A 20712-nucleotide genomic window follows, 5' to 3' on the forward strand; every position below is an offset into this window, starting at 1 on the left:
CTCAAGTTATACGTGGCAAAAACACAGTTGCCGGGAAGGCGTTCCACATTCTAGCGGTACGTATCAGAAACGTGGATAAAAACGTTTCGTGCGTTTTGATGGAATATCAACCACATAAGGATGCCATCGCTCACGGCGCGGCGTCTCGCTGTTATGTGGTAGAACGGGAACGGAGGAACAAGAATATGCGGTAAAAAACCGATAAACAGGCAACATTGCGTCGGTGATGTAGACTATGTAATTTCGCCTGCGTTATCGTTTTGTCACCTACAATTCTACTGGCGCGACGACCCACCGAATCTAAAGCTTCGAGCTGTGCATCATCATATCAAGACACTAACGGCCCACTACAGGGTACGGGTCTCCTCGCACGTTGGAGAAGGGGTTAAGGCCGTAGTCCACCACGCTGGCCCAGTGCGGATTGGTGGAATCCACACACCTTTGAGAACATTATGTAGTCTAGTAAATCTCAGGCATGCAGGTTTCCTCAGGATGTTTTCCATACCCGTTAAAGCAAGTTAAACTTTAATTCCTTAAAACGCATCTCTAAGATGTTAACCGATAGTTAGTTGCAAAGTAAGATACAATTTCCTTAAATTTAAAGAATACGTAATTTTATTTAGCCTAGAAATGTTACGTTAAACAATGTCAGAGAAGTTTACATGAGATTCTGAAGAAAAATTTACATATAATGATCACGAAACACATCAGCCTTAATCTGAAGGCCTTGGTTACCCTACCACTGGGTATAAGCGGCACGAAACTATGTTATTTGGAAATCCCTTGAAAATAACTTAGTTCAGCAGTGGTCGTTCATTACATTATGATGGTAAAGTTTGTGGGGTTGTAGCGGGTAATCTCTGGGTCTACAGAACCGATTTTGAAAACTCTTTTATTAATAGAAATCTACATTATTGGTGAGTGCATATATACGCCCGAAAAATGAAAAAAAATGTTCGTGCCGGCGGACTTGCAAAGTAAGTCAGCGAAAAAACGGTCGAACGAAAACGTTTCTCTCACGAACGCTGCCATGATGAGAAATTTATGTTTTGTTATGGAGAAAAGTAGTTGAGTCTTAATGCCTATGACAAAGTCAGCTACAGCATTTGTGTAACTTTTATATTTAAGTAACAAAAAGTAGTTTTTTTATATTAAAACATCATTTTCAAATTTATCTACCCATGTGATCCGCGGCGAGTCGCTAGTGATTAATACCCGTATTAAAATTAAAATAAAATAATATAGCAATTTTCGATAGAAGCAAATTGTATACATATTTATATATTATTAAACCGCTCCAGAATTACCAGTCCGGGAGCCCATTTGTCCCCCGTATACAGCTTTATGACGCAAAGCTTCTTATCTCAGTTTCCAGTCCACCGGAATCCTCACCATTATTTTTTAGGTATTATAAATGTATTACTATAATAGTTGCAATTAGATTAATAGTCACATTTTATTCCAAAACTCTGTATATATATACATTATTAGACCGTAACGAATATTAAGTTTTAAAGTAATTGCCAAACCGGGAAAATGTTTTAAAGTGATACTCCTAAACAGAGAAATAGGTCTGAATACCACATAGTTTTAATTAAAAATATTTATTGTAAAGGAAAATATGTTTTAGCTATCGGGAAAATGTAGTCGCAGCGAGAGGGGTTGGAGAAGTAGAGGAACGGGGCGGGGGTTGAGGGTGGATGTAAACACAAAGGTTGTGCAAAGCCGGCAGTCACGTGGCGCGTTCGCCGGGGGCGCATCACTCTTAAGGGTGGTATCGCTGCAAGGAGCAACTCATAATAGTGCAAAACATTATCAGCATTTAAAAAGATCTAGTGAAAGTGTTAACATGAAACTACACACAACATAACTACACGTTACGAGTTCCTTAAAGTGCATAAAATCCTTAAGAGTGATGTCCTCCGGTTAGACCTGTATATCAATGTAGGTATATAAAAAATAATTAGTCGTTTGGCATTATGATAATACTGATAAACAATAACATCCTTGAGTAATTGTATCGAATACAACAACCAATCTAAAGAATATCAGTATCGAACATATCAAATTTAAATTAGCATATCTAGCACATATTATAGGGTAAATTTAATTAAGGGAAATATTAGTCTATTAGTGATAAATATTGCCTCTTCGTGTATCATAATACTTGCAACTTTGGTGAGTTTCTTTTTTGGTTAAACAAATTGGAATGTAAATATGTATTAAACTCAAATTGCATGTCTAACCTGTCTATTGCACATTCTTTTATGTCGAAATTATGGTAAACTAGAAACAAAAACTTATTTTTTGGACATTTTATTGATAGATTATTTTTTGTTGTTTTATTTTAGAAGTTATCGTGTGGCATTATGATTGCATTGTTGCATGATATTATTTTTGTTACCACTGCACTTTTTGACAAAAAAATTAAGATTGCAGTGTTTCGCCTATGTTTTTTTAAATTATAAACGAGTATATGATTTAATAAAGAAATAAGTGAGAAGTATAAGTATTCATAAGTAAATTAAAATAAAACTTTCAATAAATATTTGATTTATTTTGATTGCTAATTGGAGCTAACAAAGTACGAAAATAAATTTTGTCAAGGATCTCTAATATAATAATAATTACCTACTTGTTGAACGCAAATACGGTTCGGTGTTTCGAATGATTATTTAAAGTATTTTTGAAATTTTCTTCCATGACACAAAATCTTAGAACGTCGACATTTTAATATACCTATGCTATAAATGATAGATTTTTAGATGAAAAGATTTTAAACAACTTCTGTTTAATAATTTTTTAAGTAGCTTCATAGATGGGAATAATTTTGTAGGCGTTTGCTAAATAATAACGGAAATGAAAATGAAAATACGCTTTATTGTACACCTAACAATGAAATTATATACATAATTTAGCTGTTGAGTTTGCTTTTCCAAATCTAACTTTCATATAAATATATTATACAGTGAATTTAAGTAGTACTAAAATTTATTAATGTCTTAATGACAAGATTGATTGGCAGCCGGCTCCGCTCTCATCTCTCACAAGAAAAATTAGTATGAAAATGTATTTAAAATTTTAAAACGCTAAAGTGAGCCCGCCAGGCTGTTCATACAGGGGTATAATACATTACACATAAAAACCTGAATAACTAGGTAAAGGCAGATTGCCTTGCTAAAGCTATCTCGTACAAATATCTATGGTGAACCATTTAACTGACAAGAACAGATGCAAGCGTTAGAAATTATATAAAAAACCTTGAGGATGCCAGCAATTTCGTCTGCGTAAAATTTCGAATACAACAGGCTAATAATTAGCCTGTAATAGTCCACTGAAGGACTAAATACTACTCCGAACCATGTACCACGCTGGGCAAACGGGTTGGTGATTGCAGCACAAAAGACGCTGCTGCCCATTCCCCGTTATATTTCCTTAGCCACTTCGTACGACTTCTTGTATTCTGACCTGCCGTCACCTTTCTCGCGTTGCCTATTCTCGCCTCCAGAAAATTAGCTACAGGCCAATCTAGAATCTGAATTGAAAAGAAGATAAAAAAATTACGGTTATTATTATTTACAAACTTTCATTAATCTATTTCACTTATTTGGGTGAAATAGATTTTCTAAAAATTTATATTTTCAACAACCTCAAAGTCATAATTTTAAGGTTCATAGACAACGAGAAACTTTCTTCACCTCTTTAAGTACCCTCAATGTAAATTAAAAAAAAAAAAACCTTTGTGGTTCCTAATTTCTAGGTTCAGCCGTTTGGGCTCTAGGTTGTCTGTCAGACAGGTGGCAAAGCCTTTTTGGAAGGTGGGTAGGCTAGAGAAATATTTATCAAATCCAAACTAATATTATTAATGCGTATGTATATATATATATATATATATATATATATAGACTTGACCGCTTAAATTGATAGCTTTGACGGCCGATTGGCGCAGTGGGCAGCGACCCTGCTTTCTGAGACCAAGGCCGTGGGTTCGATTCCCACATCTGGAACCTATCCTGAACTTTTTATTGCGCTTTCACTTTAAAGTCGTCCACTGGCTTTGTATGCATGTAATGACGTCTGGACTAGTTATGATCTATAAGTTTTCCAAATATAATTTTATGCATGTCCGCGATTTTGTCCGTGAAGAAATTTTGGGTTTCTATCTAAAAAGTAGCCTATGTCCTTCTATGACAATTGGAAAGGTATTTTCTGAATTCAACTCTTAAGGGAGAAATGACTTAAAAAGTTTTTTTAGAATTTTCTATGCTTTTGAAGCTAGACAGACAGGAAAATCAATATAACTACGTCCCATTACTAGGCACCGAAGATATGGTTTTAGAGGAAAGTACCACGCCATTAGAATGCGGATTAGTAGGTTTTGACGATAATTATCACATTTTGGTGATATGCGGGACCGATAGCTTAGAGTGTTGGGGTGGATATTAACAGTTTTGTAATTCCGGGCTAGTTCAAAAAGTTTAACAGAGAAGTTCAATAACTAATAACGTTTTTTTATGCCCGACAAAAAATGCAGGGTCTTACTCGTGACTCTTTGTCTCTATTTGTCGCTGTTGCATCGTTGCTATTTTACAAATGGACCGATTTTGTTAACTTTTTTTTGTTTTGTTACCTGATTTGATCGACGTAGTTTAAGAAATAAACATAAAAAACAACCTCAACGCCTAGTGTTAAGCTTCGGCCGTCGGAATGTATTAATAAGATTTATCATCAATTAAAATTCCAATTTCTTTAATGGTTTGTTGAATCATAAAAGAAATTGGAATAAACCTAATGATATTATTTCTATACCATTATTAATAATCAAACACCTACTTTAATGTTTGTTATTTCATCATCATCACTTCAATCTATTGAAGTCCACTGCTGGACAAAGGTCTTTTGTAGGGAGTTCCAAAGTCCACGGTCCTGGGCTGCTTGTTTCCAGCGGCTCCCAGCGACTCGTTTGTTGTTTAATCTGGTTTTAATATGTTTCTAAAAAAGTCGATTCAGTCAGCCTTTAAAAATTCAAAACAATATAAAATCTAATAAAAAAGCATAGATGATGTAATCAGTATAAAAAGCTTTCAACAACCCCACGCTAAGCATCCGAAACTAATTGAATAAAATCGCCCCTGATAACGTCCGCGCCAGCATACGTCAAGAGTTGTTTGTGTCGGCAGGAACTTAATAGAGTTATTAAATTTCCCTTTAATTTATTCAATTTCTATCGAGATAGCGGTGAAACAATGGAAGCGGGGCGGAGCCAAAATCAGCCCGCCCGCCCGCTCACCTGCACAAACGTATTTAGCATAGACTAGGGACGCCAGTATTCCTGTACTTCTAGGCTAATTCCTAGCACTTAAGTTGCTGAATACTAAGACTATTAATAAACTATGTAGTTCTTCACAGCAACAAAAATATATTCTCCACAATATATCTGGGTAAATTGTTATCTGCTTTACACAATTTTGTTATGTTTTCTCGGGAGATCACTATCAAATTTTCTTTAAGATCCTTTAAAAACTTGAAGTACAAGTTCTTACTTTCTTAGCTAATAATAAAATGTTGGGATAACAGAATAAATAATATTGGTTTATGTATGTTGCTATACTTGAGAGATACTTTTTATAAGTGGTGGCGTGGTACACTTCCAAATTTACTTGAATACGTTTTAGTTTTACGTATGTTTGTTCATTTGTTGCACTCTTGAAATAAACATCCTTAAAGCAAATCTATGTTGCTGAATGTTTTATATTATGCCGTCATAAATGATTGAAAAACTGATTATTATTAGGGATTTGAACTTCATCTTTTATGCAACCGTACTAAGTTTTATTCATACTAATACTTTAAATGGAAAACTGTGTATTATCTGTATCATGGCCGCGCATCACGCTGAAACTGCTAAATGAATTTAAATGCAACTTTTCACGATTTGAGTCCACACTACGAACATTGGATACATTTAACCCCAAAATTCAACTCAATTCCTTTGGGAAAGAGGATGAAAGTGTTTAACGATGATTTAACAACATATTATTTAAATATATTTTAAATATATTATATATTGTAAATATTTTTTTTACTGAATAGGACAAACAATTTAGTTCTGCTCATATTGCATGTAGATCTGATGAATATAATTGGAGATAAAGAACAGAAATCCTCAGCGGAATACATATAGGTTGTCATATTTATGAGGACTTCAATGCTAGGACTGAGTTTGATTTTTTTTTATTCGCTGAATGTGAGCTTAAATAGGGTCTTATTATAATATAACATTCCGCCATATTCTACTATTAAGCATGCGAAATGTGAAGTGCACAGTAAGAACAACAGCAAGTATTGAAAAGTTAAATTTGGAGTAAAAAATGTTAGAAATTTTCTTGCTTAACCTTTAGCATACGAATAAACTAACAATGCTATTTCGATTGTTCCTTTAACGATTACTATTATTTTATAGTGATAGGAGCTAAGACTGATGTATACCAAATTATCTTTCAAACTTTCAAAGATGGGAACCTATACATTTACTGACTGACTAACATGTAGTGCTGCTGTTAAGCCACACATTATTAATTCTGTCGTAAGTTTTTAGGGAATTCTAGAGTTATTTAAAAAAAAGGAAAAACAGGAGCAGGTCCTACGGATGGGCATGTGTGATTGTCAATTTTAACGTAATTGAAGGTTTCAAGTAGTGGATGATGAAAGCTCCAAGAACAAGAACAACTATACTATTCGCCCACACCTTAGTTCACAGCTTAGTTCACCCCAGTTTGTTTAAATAATTAATGGAATACTATCTGTACTCAATAACATAAGTTTGTATATTTGGCACTTCCAGTACGATTGAAAAAACTTTACATTTGATATCTGATTTTCTGAGATAGATTATGTAGCAGTACGCTGAGTCGCACAATTTACGCAGGCGAAGCCGCAGTGCACATCTAGTAACTTATAAGGGTGATGTGTATTGATGTAAAAACTCTTAGTAAGTTAATACAGAGAAGAAAAATATTTCAAATAATCCTTTAAGTTCTTGTTACTTCGTGTCCTGATAAGTAACATTTGAACATGGTAAACCTTATTTACGTAATCCCTCGTTCTATTTCTACACATATGTATGAACTTATCTTCATGGGCTTAGAGCCTCATCTGAGAGCAAATATTCTAGTATAGGTATATGTTTTGAGTCGCGAATTAAGTTATGTTTGTGTATTAAAGTTAAAAAAGAAAAATGACGATATTTTGACGTTATCTGCTTTAAATGCACTTGGACTATTTTTAATTTTATGATGGATTTGTACCTATTATACACATCCATCTTTAAATGACCCGCATTTGTTTCAATTTATTTTTTTCGGAAGACTCTGTTAGATTAGAATTAAGTTACCAATTTTTTTTATACTTATATCGGTTTTTCTAAACGTATTTATTTAAGTAGTATTTATTTACCTTATTGTGTTACTCTAGTCTGCAAATTAGCTGGCTCTAAATTTCCCGCACGGATGTGCTTGATTCTTTTTTTTAACAATTAACAGATATGACCTAGATAAATCCTCGATAAAAATAGGAATAATTATAAATTATTTGAAAACTTGCTTATAAAATGTACTCACATATATATACTCATTTTATATGTATCATATAAAATGTATCCCTGGTGCTACCTTTATTGCGCCGCGAGTAAAATCGTTTGCGTCCCTAAGGAACCATAGGTTAGCAAATACTGTAATCTGTTTAAATGCGGTACGAAGAAGTTTTAAATTTTGTTGTAGGTATTTATTCATGTTTGTAAATTTAGAATTCATTTATTTTTGTTTATCTCATAGTTTGAGCTTATTTTGTTTAAACTAAATTAGAATGTAATAAAAAAACGAAATCCGTGATCGAGGATTCATAAACCCGTCGTAGTGTATATATCCTCGATCACGGATTTATTTTGCGCGTGTAATCCTTTTTATAGCACATTGATAAAAAATCGTTCCAAAAAGTGGGATTGCTACAACTGTGTTGTTCTATTAGATATAATAGTGCTTCTGCCAACGAGGTTAGTAATAAAATTCTTTGAAAACCGAATTAAGAGTAGGTACGTTAAGGAATATGAAAAAGTATTTATTCATTATACATATTTTGAGTCTCTGCAGCTACAAAAATATTTAGTAGATCTACTGACACTGTTTTATAAATTGACTCGTTGGCTTAGTGGTCATCATGCTCGATTACGATTCACAAGCCCCTTGAACAACTCTAATTTTGGGTATTAAGTTTTTCAGTCAATTAATTCTCAGTACTTGAATTTGCCTTTGTTTTTTTTTAATAGAATAATAGTTTCAGTTGACCTTAATTCCTTTTACAAATTTTCAAGACTTGTTGAATCTTAGGGAGCCTATATACAGCAAATATTGACAAAGATAAGACAGTAAAAATGACTATGTGTACGAGTATCTTAGGAGAGCCTTTTGCAGCTTTTCAATATTAGACTGTATTTTTCTCATAAGTACAAAGGCACTAAAATCTAATTTGCTGTGGACACTTAAGTACAAGTAGTAGTAAGTACAAGTATTAGCAGGCTATTATCAAATGAGCTATTTATCTGCTCAGTTCGAATACTTCTTTTTTCTATACAGAGAAAATGCCTAACACATACCATTCCTTCGGCGGAAACAGAGTGGTCATGAGGAGCTTCCGTCCACTAATAACTCTGTGTGTTATCGATGGGTCCAAGTATGGAATGTACTATTCCGAAATAAAAAGTCTATCCTGATTCCATCTCTGGTTAGTTATATATCCGCCTATCATCAAGAGTAGTGCAGTGACTAAGCCGAATATAGGTAACAATCAACAAATTGACACACTTTCACATTAAAAAGTATCTATGAAAGGATTATGCTTTAAAGATTTTATCTTCGTATTGGGTTTGTATTTCAGAGGTATCTTGATTTTTATTGCATCGTGAGCAAAACCGTTCGAGTCGCGTCCCCAAGGAGCGATCTGTTAGCAAACACCGCGATCCGTCGCTGAATTGCTACGGCCACGTAGCTCGTATTTTTGATAGAAAAATAAAATGGTTGTTTCGATTAAGAGATAAATACAATAATGCTATACAATAATGCTTACTTACAAGCAAATTTTCATTAAATTCATGTCTGCCTGCCCTTTGTTTTGTTTGATTTATTAAAAACTAGCCATTTTCCGGTATTTCATGCGCGTTTCTTTTGTTTTTTTATTAAATCTCGTAGGAGCCGCATTGATTGCACATGCTTTGTTTTCAATATGTTAGGATCCTTACTCTGATGGTTTTTGCAAGCTACGAGTAGGTATTAAATTTCGTCAATATTGAAACATAGATAGTTACACTTTATTGTAAATAAATACATTAAAATAACACATATACCTACAGCAAATTATTGTTGACACAAACATTGGTATGCAAAGGCGTTAAACCAAGGTTTTCGTAGGAAAAATGATGATGAAAATTGTCGAAAAACTTAACTTAAAATAAATACCTACATCTACTAAAAAAATAAAATGTTACAATTTAAAGGATCTGTCAATTTAAATTATAGAGTTAATGATGAATATTAAAGAGGGTGTATTGTAACTTCATATTCAATAAACTGCTCCTGACTTTCGGCTGAGTTCACAATTTCCTATATTAAATCCGTGGAGCGTTTGAGAGCGGGCGGGTTGCCATGATACCTTAGAGCAGTTAATAAGTCATAAATAGAAGCGAGAAGGGGACAGGTAGAGGGGATTTGGCTCACGTCAGAAAGAGATGTAAGTAACCCCCCGTTAGAGGTGGTAGTATTCAATCGAGTGGAAAAAGGTGCTTCTGCAAAAGTCGTGAGGTGTCACCAGACAGGTGATTATTTCTATTACGAAAACTTCTGTTGCTATGCTTCTTAAACTATGATAGAACATCTTACGTTTGAGACAAATTGCTAAAAAACTATACTTTGAAAAGATTATAAAGAGTTTATAAAAGATTTGTTATTTTTTATGTTTGGGTGTATTAAATTACTGAACTCTCACACATTACTAAATTGATTTTAAAAAGTCTTTCGATTAAAGAAAGCTAATTGATCAGCGAGTAAAATTGGTTTTATTTTTTATATGTAAAAATCGGATTTCCGCCAAACAAATTGGTATTTGTAAAGCAAGCCAAAATAAAACTTAAGTACATCTAATAAAAGTCCGCTATGCGATATAGCTATCTCTTACTATAAGTAGCACAGTTAGAACTATTATGTCGATAATATGTAATAATGTAATCAAAACATGATTTTCTATCGTCATTATTAGGTATAACAGTCATTTTATTATAAAGACAATGTCATGCGGATCTATGGATCTAATTTGCCGTAAAAATAAAGGCATGTAACACTAATTAATTTACTGAATAACTTTAAAACTTTTATCTTTGTATCTGAGTTTAAAAATATTTTTGGGTAAAGATTCCTTTCCGACAATACCCCTTAGCTTGTAAAGTGGTAACGTTGAAAGGCGATAAACGCTGAGTGCGCTTTTTCGAAGTGGTCGAACGCTGTTAAGTGCTCGTTCGATGCCACTTTTCCTGAGGCAAAAGGACGCCACTTAAACATGTATAAATATCGTGGCATACTAAATGTTTCTATTATAAAAAGGTAGAAAGGTTAAATGCCTTTTTTCTAAAAATAGACAGTATTCACATGCCCAACTGCCTGGTTGGCACAGTCTATCATGAGGTTCTAGGGTCAACTTCTTAGTACCAGCCCAAGGTTAAGAAATAAGGTGTCCACCCCCGTACCTTGGAGACTACGTTAAGCTGTAATGAAAGTCGTTAAAACCCGTCAATCAGCATTGAGAAACTTAGTGGGTTTATTCTCAACAACTACTCTGTCCTATGAGAAAGAAACCATGTCCCAGCATAACCTTTTGACAGGATAATGAATAAATAAATGAATAAATATACTACGACAATACACACATCGCCATCTAGCCCCAAAGTAAGCGTAGCTTGTGTTATGGGTACTGAGATAGCTGATGAATATTTTTTTATGAATATAATACACATAAATACTTATAATATACAGATAAACACCCAGACACTGAAAAACATTCATGTTCATCACACAAATACTTTCCAGTTGTGGGAATCGAACCCACGACCTTGGGCTCAGAAAGCAGGGTCGCTGCCCACTGCGCCACTCGGCCGTCAAATAGTAGATAATGATAGATACAAATGTATAAAATAAAAAAATATAAAAAAAAAATTATAATTATGAAAAAAAGTCTATATTTTTAACTTTTTATATAGGGAACGTTACTGTAACACCTAAATAGCTGATCATTTAATGTTTATCTTATCTCGTTCCATGTATTAAACATGGATTAAGATATAAGAAGATAATATTGTATTCTTTACTAATGAATAAAGGTAAAATCGTAAATACATAGCTGGTTTAAAAATAAATTATATGTTTATGTTATAAATACACTTCATCAAAATAAGTTTCCTAAGGCTACTTCCTATAAGTTTCCTAAGAAAAACCTACTTCGGATAAAAACCGAGAAAATTCTGTGTCGTGATAATTCAAACTTCATTGTTCCGTAGAATTTTTGTATTGCTTTTCTATTGCTGATACTTTAGTCTAAAACGAACAATAGTTTGTAATTTATTACATAGCTACATAATTTTATAGCGGTGGATTACAAAATATTATTAGAAACATTTAACTAGATTGCGTTTTCCCCCCCGCAAACGTTTTCAAACTATATAAGAATGCTTTAATCAGGGAAGAAAGGGTTGCCGCAGTCTGTCAAGCAATGCTAGCGTGAAGATGTTTGTGTGACATGAGGTAGTAGATTTCGGTTGTGCTTACGTGAACAATTTGATCTACGGTAAGAAAACGAGTGCGATCTGGGGACCCCGGTCAAGAATGAAGTTCTTTATTGTAGGATTAGATGAGATTAAATGTGGGTTTCCTAACACATAACACAAATATTTACGGTGGCCAGCGTTTGATAATATCATCTGAACTATACCGGACAGAACTGAACGACACAACGATTTTTCCTAATGTGACGATTTTTACCAGTATACTCAAACCGCACGCTGCGTTAAAAAAACTTTTTTAACCAGGCCAGTGCTACTTAGACTCTAACTGAGCATACCTTTAATGTAATTGTTATTATTTATTGAAATTAAATAAAAAAAATGTAATGTTCCTTTTGTTTTGTATCAGAAACTTTATTTGTTTGTAAATTCATTTACTGCACTTATGCTAAGAATCATCTGACCTAGACCGTAGCTTTGAATTTTGGATCGCATTTTTGGCCATAATACAAAACAAGAAATAAGTAATTGGTTTGGATTATTTTCACCAACTGCGTTGGTTCCAAATTTCAAGATTCTTGAAAATAGAATCATGAGAGAGGGATTATAAATTAGTACTTTTTTTAAAAGCGTAGACACACTGAAGAACGAACAGACAGACAGACACAAAGGTGCCCTATTCAACCTATTTCACCGTCCACAAATATAGAAGTAAGTAGAACAATCTGAGTATAATCATTGAGAGTACCGGCGCGCAAGCAACTATGCAGTCATAATAGTTCGCTTGGTTTTTTCCACTTCGGTACTCCCAATGACAAGTATGTTGACAGAAAATATGTAACATATTTCTTAGGTTTTTTCTAGGGGCTTAAGTAGTAATATAACGGTAATCTTTGAGCATATAGAGTTGAAATAAAAAGTGTAGTCAATAGGTAGATAACTCAGACCGATAAATCTTCTGAGCTTCGCAATATGAATCATAAGACGAGGAGCTACGAATGTTGAATGAAGTAGAAAGAAATATGAATGTTAATATAGATGCTTCTGATACTGTCAGTAAAACTAAATATAGCAAGTAGGTACTTTTTTGCTAATGTTACAAACTTCTTTATTTCAAAAACCTTTTTGTTTTTCTTCATCTAAAGTACTAATTAAGTAATTAAAAACCCGACAGTATCATATTATTCACTTACTCGTATATATTATTTCACGGCTCTCGTTTATAATATTATAATTATCAGTGCATGTTTAGCAATATTAGTTACGCGGTATTATAAAAAGCGGGTAGCTAAGGCCCAAAATATTTTTCTTTTCATATTGCCGCATCCATTACTATAGCGATATGATTATAGGTACAATATTATTCAGATTTGCGATCGGTGGACCGGGGAAACTTCATTTGCGAAACCCTCTATCCGTGAAATGAAGTCAGGCCGATTTCGGCGGAGTCAGCAAACGGTCGCGGGGTCGTTTATCTGCGCTCAGCATAAATTTATTTCTTTATAAACGATTCTTTTTTGTTTCAGCTTTCGTGTGCACATTTTTTTTAATTGACTTTTAAAAAGAGAATATTCATTCTGAATTTGACCTAGGCGCTGTTTATTTCTTTTCTTTGGTATTTAAACTTTCACTACTGTTTCAAGTGCCAATGTTCGAAGCATGTTAATATACTAAAAATTCTACTTTTGCAATCCATAAAACCACTTTGGTAAGGGAAAACTAAAAAGGAAAACGTTATATTACTGATTTCAATATCGCAGTAAAGGATTAAAAATTTATAAATAAGTTTACTAGTTGTTACAACTTGAACCGTAGTATAAAAGGACTTCATTTGCATATTCTAAAACGGTATTTTGTTCCTTTTTAAGTTCTCTAGTTTTCATGGGTCGTAAATTATTTTTATAACTCATACAAAGCCTATACTTAAGGTTTTTATAACTGGTACTGAGATTTGTATCATTTTATATAATCTGCATACCCTGTGTACCTACCTCTATGTACGCCACTGCTGATTATATAAATTAGAAAGTTGTCGCGTGAAGAATTGTTTGATTGTTTTGACAACAAGTTTTATTGTTGCGTGATTGAAAGACTTTCGCATTTATGATATAAAGCTAACCGAGTACTTAATCTAAATCTTTTAATTAAATCCTAAGGAAATTAGTGTTTTTAGAAGAAAATTACATTAAATAAATAATAAATAAATATCTCTCTTTGCGTACTACGTCCCCTCTTTGGGGCAAAGGGCAGAAACAATATTTCTCCATTGCGATCTGTCTGTGGCCACGCGTTTAATCTTGGTCCAGGTAAGGCCAATCCTCTGCGCACCCGGTATGGCAGTTCGCCGCCAGGATTGTTGTTACGCTTCCCCTGTGGGTTCCCAGTCAAGAGCCTGTCTGGGAACGTAGCCCTGGTTCTTTCGCGGGGTGTGAACAATCCAGTCCATTTGCGGCGACGTATTTGCATTTCAATTATATCTTCGTGGCATAGTCTCCACAAATCCAAATTAGTTAATAAATAAATATAAATAGATGTACATATTCTTTTTTCAATCTGTGTATCTGCGAGCATGATTGTTGTATACCCGTACTACTTTTTAAGTATTTTTCTTGGTAACTTTGAATTTTAGTTTTGTTATTCCCTTGAATCTTAAAGATGGTTTTATCCAAATTTGTATACTTTTATTTTTCAAATTCATATTACTATGATGCATGCGTGTAGCATGCAAAAGAAGAAATACGCTAAATTATGGACATGCCTTGAATCTAAACTCAGTGACTGGATATGTGACTGATGACTAAAGATCCATTGATTGATCCCAACGTAAAAAACTCCAAGAGAGAGTTACCTTGCATTTTATGTATAGACAATATTCTGTATTGTGTGCTTCTTTACTTTCCACATGAGCTGGATGCAAATTAAATTGAGAATTGGAAAAGAAGATGAAGGGGTGTTAATTCGGACACACGTATTGAGACAATAGTCAAATTCAAAGTCAAATATTTCTTTATTTAAATAGGCACATAGATGGCACTTTGAAGTTTAATGCACTGAACGATGGCGATAATTACATTCGTATACTTAAAACTAAAACTGCGAGGGTTCCAAACTTGCCTTGTTTTAAAAAGTAGCCCACAACAAATTTAGCCGGGTGTTCCCTTTATGTTATCACTATCTCATATGGTCACTTAGGTAAAACTACTCTTATTAAAAGAATCCTGGTGAGAGCAATAATTCTCACAATTGATTCGCAATTACTGCATCATCATGAATACGACGCAATATCTGTATTTATTTCTAGAATTGCAATCTATTCTGGAGTAACTGCCTCGTTGATGTAGTAGTTCGACTGAGGATCACGGAGTCTTCGATTCCTAAGTGGGGCCAAAAATGGTTAAACCAGCGTGGAGAGAGAAAATTAGTGCTTTTCCCTTTTGTGCCTTGAAATCAGGTTAAGTCAGTGATCCTAGTTATTATCCCCGACATGTGATAATACTTTTAAAAACCCAAAGTCTAGAACCATCTCTCTTCTGATACAGGCATTCTGTTCCCAGTATTGATACATTAATATAATGGGTGATGTGAAGTAAGTGCAAACATTAAATCAGTGAAAAATTTAATTAATCCAAAAAGGATGGTAGCACTGTATTCTAATGGAGTTAGCATTGCATTCTGTGTCTGCGTTCCGTGCAAATCCTAGTGGAAACATTGATGGGGTCGATACGAGCTCTATGTACTTTTGGACCTCCTGAAAATTTTCTGAAATGTTACAAAACCCCGCCCCTTTTACAGTTAAGGCTGTTATTGGAGGATGTTCGTCTAGTTCCGTAGCAGTATCGGCCAATGGGAGGTGAGGCTACGCGCAGCCGTAGATCGCTGGTAGAGCCGTGCGGGGTGCTACACGATCGACAGACGCTACGACGGTCCTGCTACGCCTAGGAACAGAAAAAATGTAAGTAAATTCATGTATTTTAACTAATCAATTCGCTTAATATCTTTTATTTTATGTTATTTGATTTTTGTTGCGATTGCAGTAAGGATTTCGAGCTGGTTGACCTAGTTACGTGGGTACATACATATAGATAGATGTACGTATAGCATTTCAATGCGTCTGATTATGTAACTACTTTTTCATATTATACTTTCTTATTAATATTATTTGAGTTTCAGCATGGGAATAACTGTTGTACTGCGTTAACGATTATATCTTTCATTTAGCCATTTATAACTTATCCAGAGTATCAGTTTTTTTTTTTATATTTGATATGTCAGGTTTCAAGTCAATTTAACTGATGTTCCTATTTAATAGTGTACGGTAGGCCGTTAATTGTAAAATATAATTGAGGTTATTTGTAAAATTTATCTGTTCTCTCATAATAACTACTTCTAATAACTAATTACTCATTAGATTTAATAAATAAAGACGTCAGCTTCGTCCAAGTGTTCCGCTAGTCACAGTCAATAGTTTTGGTTTTTTGCTTTCATGGAAATGGAATTTAGTTACAAATATAATAGTGTTCGAAATAAAAAATAGTGTAATACTCCGAAATAAATAAATTACCTATGTAAAATTGTAAATTTTTGTTGAGAGTAATTCAATAGTATTTGATTCTGTTTCAATAAATCGATTTTTTAAGTTTCTACCCATTGCTACATTTCTATAATCGATGCGTCAAGTCTCATGCTTAGGAAAGTATAGAATCCTTCGTCAAGTCTCATGCTTAGGAAAGTATAGAATCCTTTGTTTCATTTATTTTAATATTTTTTGTAACTCAGTAAATACAAGTACATTTATAATTAGGCCTGATTCAAACCATTTGTCAGTTTCGTTTCTTAAAAACATCCCTAGAACAAAAAAATCTATGAAATTATTGATTCGGTATGCTGTTTTGAACGGACTGTTTTGAAGTGTTTTTATCAAAAACCTGCAATAGGATTTTTTATCCTAAATAGCTAAATAGCTTGGTTCCTGAACTTCGTTTCACATGGCCTTTTACTGTCTGTGATGTGATTGACTAAATTCTAAATCCAGCGCGTTATGTAAAAAAAAAATTATCATTACCGTCATTTTAATATTTAAGTGCTTGTCACAGGTCTGTCTCTCTTTTATAATAAAAAGAGTCTTGACCCATGCGTGTTGTGTGATTTGGTATGCTATTACAGCAGACATTTCACTAACCCAAAATCTATTATTGACTATAAAGAATAAAACTTATTGCGATTTCAAGTAGGTTAGTTAGTATTTTCAGTCCAAATTAAACTATTTTATAAAATATTGTGTTCAAGTTACAAAATTTCAAATAAAAAATCGAATTAAATTCAATGTCATTGAACGTTTGATTATTTTATGGGAGCAAATAATATAGCTTATGATGTTTTACAGGCGTTAGCAAAGTGTGAGTGGGGTTACATGAGGAAGACCGGCAGTCCACAATGCAGGGGCTCCAAGCCGCGAAAGAGAAGGCCTCCGGCCTCTTCGCTAACAAACCCCTTTTGCTCAGGTAAGTGGCTTATTTATATTTAGCTCATATTACCTTTTTTGCCATGATTTCAAACTTCTGAGTTGAATATGAAGAACACAGGTTAAATTTATCTATGTTTCTGCATAGGTTGGATTTTGAAACAATGAACAAAAATAGCATTTTCGAATGCTTTCTATTTAAACGGCTGATTGGCGCAGTGGGCAGCGAACCTGTTTTCTGAGTCAAGGCCGTGGGTTCGAGTCCCACAACTGGAAAATGTTTGTGCGATGTACATGACTGTTTTTCAGTGTCTGAGTGTTTATATGTGTATTATAAGTATTTATGTATATTATTCAAAAAAATATTCATCACTCAACTTAGTACCCATAACACAAGCTACGCTTACTTTGGGGCTAGATGGCGATGAGTGTATTGTCATAGTATATAGTATATATTTATTTTATTGCTAATTTACTACGATCTCTAATCTCTAATTATCTTATTGCTTGATGAATGGAGATGCCAAGAATGTTTAAAAGTAACCAATAAGTAAATAAAACAATTGAAGAAGAAGAAGAAACACTTTATTGCACGTATAACATACAGGAAAAGAAACAGTAAGGAGTATACAGTACACAATGTAGACATGCAAAGGCGGCCTTATTGCTGCAAGCAATCTCTTACAGGCAACCTTTGTAGATAGGACTTACAGCAAGAGAACGGGATAGTGCCAAGAGTATTGATTACTAATATTAACTTGTGAAACGTCAATTTAGCATAGTTAGGTGACCTATAACCGGAACCGCCACTGGTACGCTCTATATTTTTTATGTTTCCTTGGTAAATCAACATAATTATAAAGACAATATACACATTTTGCTTTATTCATAATTATATCGATTTGACCATTTGAATTTATTTTTTGGACAAGTAGGATATAGTATGTGATCGATAAACACATTCTCTTCTTTTTTGCTTTCCATCATCATAAGTAGCGTCCATCTGTTTCGTTCTGTTACTAATTGATTAATAATTATATAATTTTGCGTAACCCAAATTTTTAAAGGCAACTTTCTTGAAAATTCTTTTCTGAGTACATTGAAGAAAGCTGATAGTAAGTTTACTACTCGTGCGGTTTATAGAGCTTCAGTCTTATCTCCGAAGGAATTCCAACACATATATGTTACTTTTGAAAACCGACGCTTAACGAAAGTTAAGGAGCTTGTTTAACACTAAAACGATGGAAGCAAGTTTTTATATATTACGAAAATTACCGAATAATAAAATAAATTCTTACCACCAACGAAAATTGCATAAAGTTTGAAACGTTTTGAAACATTATTCCTAATAAAAGACTTTTATGTCTTCCCTATCTACGCACAATAATTAAAACCCTGTCCACTTTACCAGAGGTTAGACTAGTAGAAAATGCCTCTAGGCTTTAATGTACACATTACTTTTTAAATGTACAATAAAGAATTAAAAGAGACAAACAAAAGAGGGAGAACAATCGAAAAATTGGAAAACGAAACAATTTAGTTGAGAGGCTGCAAGTCGATCGTCAATAATATTGAAGACAGCGGATAATACGTGATGCAATAGAAATAAAGTATAAGGCGGAATCGCGAACTTGTCTTCGGTGAATACTTTGCAGGGCTTGCACTTTTCATATATTTTCTTATTTTTACAAGATGTTAAACTTACTTCGATTGTATGTGTTTCGTTCAAAAAACAGCATTAGAAAACAGCAGTAGTTTTTTATTCAGCTTTCACTAGTATTGACGCTTAATTATTTGATAAATGGAGCTGGTGTAAAGATGAAGTTGAAAGGGGGCAATAAAAATTAATAACTTCATCGTTTTAGACGCATCGGTTTTGTCTTCACAATATTTTTTTATAGGTTAATATGTTAAAGTTATTTAGAGAAGAAGTAACTCTACGGAAATTATATTTTAGGTCAATCTTCTTTGCAATGAGTTTATTAAATGATCGCATATTAAACCAAGTGCGATAAACAAAGTATAAAAATGTATAATTGTGGCGAAAGACTCATAACTGCAATATACCACTCGTTACTTAAAACATATTAATATTATAAGGCACATATTAATATATAATAATTATTAGTGAGCTAATAATAAATTACTAATGAGCTCATTAGTAATTTTTGAATGGCCTAATATCAACAGAGCAGTTGAATGAATGAATGAATGAATATACTTTTATTGAATGTATATTTTTGCGTCAGATTTTGGTGTACAAAACATAATACCAAGATCTATTTATAATATTAGTTATTGTTGGTAAATCCGCAGGGAACCGCTAGTTATATATTATAGCTGCAGAGTTTGTTTCTACATTCGGAATAATTATATTAAATTTTGACAGTTGTTTAGTTTGTTTAAGCACCTTTCTAAGTCTACACAACGTCGCGTAATGGTCCATAGTTAATCTAGTTGTTATATTATGAACGAACTAAAAACCAAATGGAGTATTTCGGTACCCAATGGAGTGAGCGTCACAAATAATGCGATTATTCGGATCGCAGCCCTAGCTGCCAGTGGCTGCTTTGCGCTGATAACAAACAGACAGATCCGGATTTGTGTCGTCATGCGAACAGGGAGCTGCTGTTTGTAGCTGCCACGGTTTGGTAGACAAAATTCTCTCTACGGGAAAAATGAATCGAACAATATTGTGATTGATTGACCAGACCAAAAAAAATAGTGATTTATTGATATACACTGTGTATATATGGGTGGATCAACTTTTCTTGCTTAAATTTACAAATATAAAAATGTAGGTGAAGATTTTACTTTTGATGTGCTAGATAATATGTTTCTCTATATACGCGGTGGGCCACACTCTTCACTTCAATTTTTTAGTGTTCTTAAGCATTTGAAGCAAATAGGACACAAAAATTTGATCCTTAGGTGACCAATGTTATAAAATACGTATAAGTGGTGACAAGCACGTGGTTAGCCTCCCTTTTGTGGACCGAGTTCGATCCCCGGCACGCACCTTGACAGCATTTCGGAGTTATGTGCGTTTTAAGGAATTAATTGTCATTTCCTGTAACGATAAATGAAAATATCCTGACCAAACCTGCAAGTCAGAGTTCTCCATAATGATTCACCATTCACACTGGGCCACTATGGTGGACTACGGCCTTTCTCATTCTGAGAAGAGACGGTATGGATGAATGAACGTCTTGTGACAAGGTTTTATGACGATTAATATACACACTTTTATTAGGTAAAGGTGCCTGGTACTGATACTCAGCGACTGATTTAAAATCAATTATTTTTCCGGGATATAAAGTAGCCCGTGTAGCTCATTCACTATCTATATGCAAAAATTCAAATCAATCCATTGTTCTGTTGCTGTGTTATCGATCGATAAACACACACACTTTCAAATTTATAATATTAATAT

General features: G+C 33.8%; 1 protein-coding gene across 3 annotated transcripts in view; it reads left to right on the forward strand.

Annotated features, from left to right (window-relative positions):
- Positions 1-1873: 1873 nt before the first annotated feature.
- LOC120627432 (vesicular glutamate transporter 1) overlaps positions 1874-20712 on the forward strand; it is a 65271-nt gene continuing 46432 nt past the window's right edge. The window contains exons 1-3 of one of the 3 annotated variants that reach the window (XM_039895435.1): positions 1874-1944; positions 15611-15770; positions 17202-17319. In XM_039895435.1, coding sequence (XP_039751369.1) covers positions 17252-17319 — 68 coding nt within the window. In that variant the 5' untranslated portion in view covers positions 1874-1944; positions 15611-15770; positions 17202-17251. Of the gene's footprint in view, positions 2179-15610; positions 15771-17201; positions 17320-20712 lie in introns of all 3 variants that reach the window. The other 2 variants (XM_039895434.1, XM_039895433.1) reach the window with 2 other exon arrangements.

The sequence above is a fragment of the Pararge aegeria genome, chromosome 11 (genome assembly GCF_905163445.1).
Source record: "Pararge aegeria chromosome 11, ilParAegt1.1, whole genome shotgun sequence".
NCBI lineage: Eukaryota > Metazoa > Arthropoda > Insecta > Lepidoptera > Nymphalidae > Pararge > Pararge aegeria.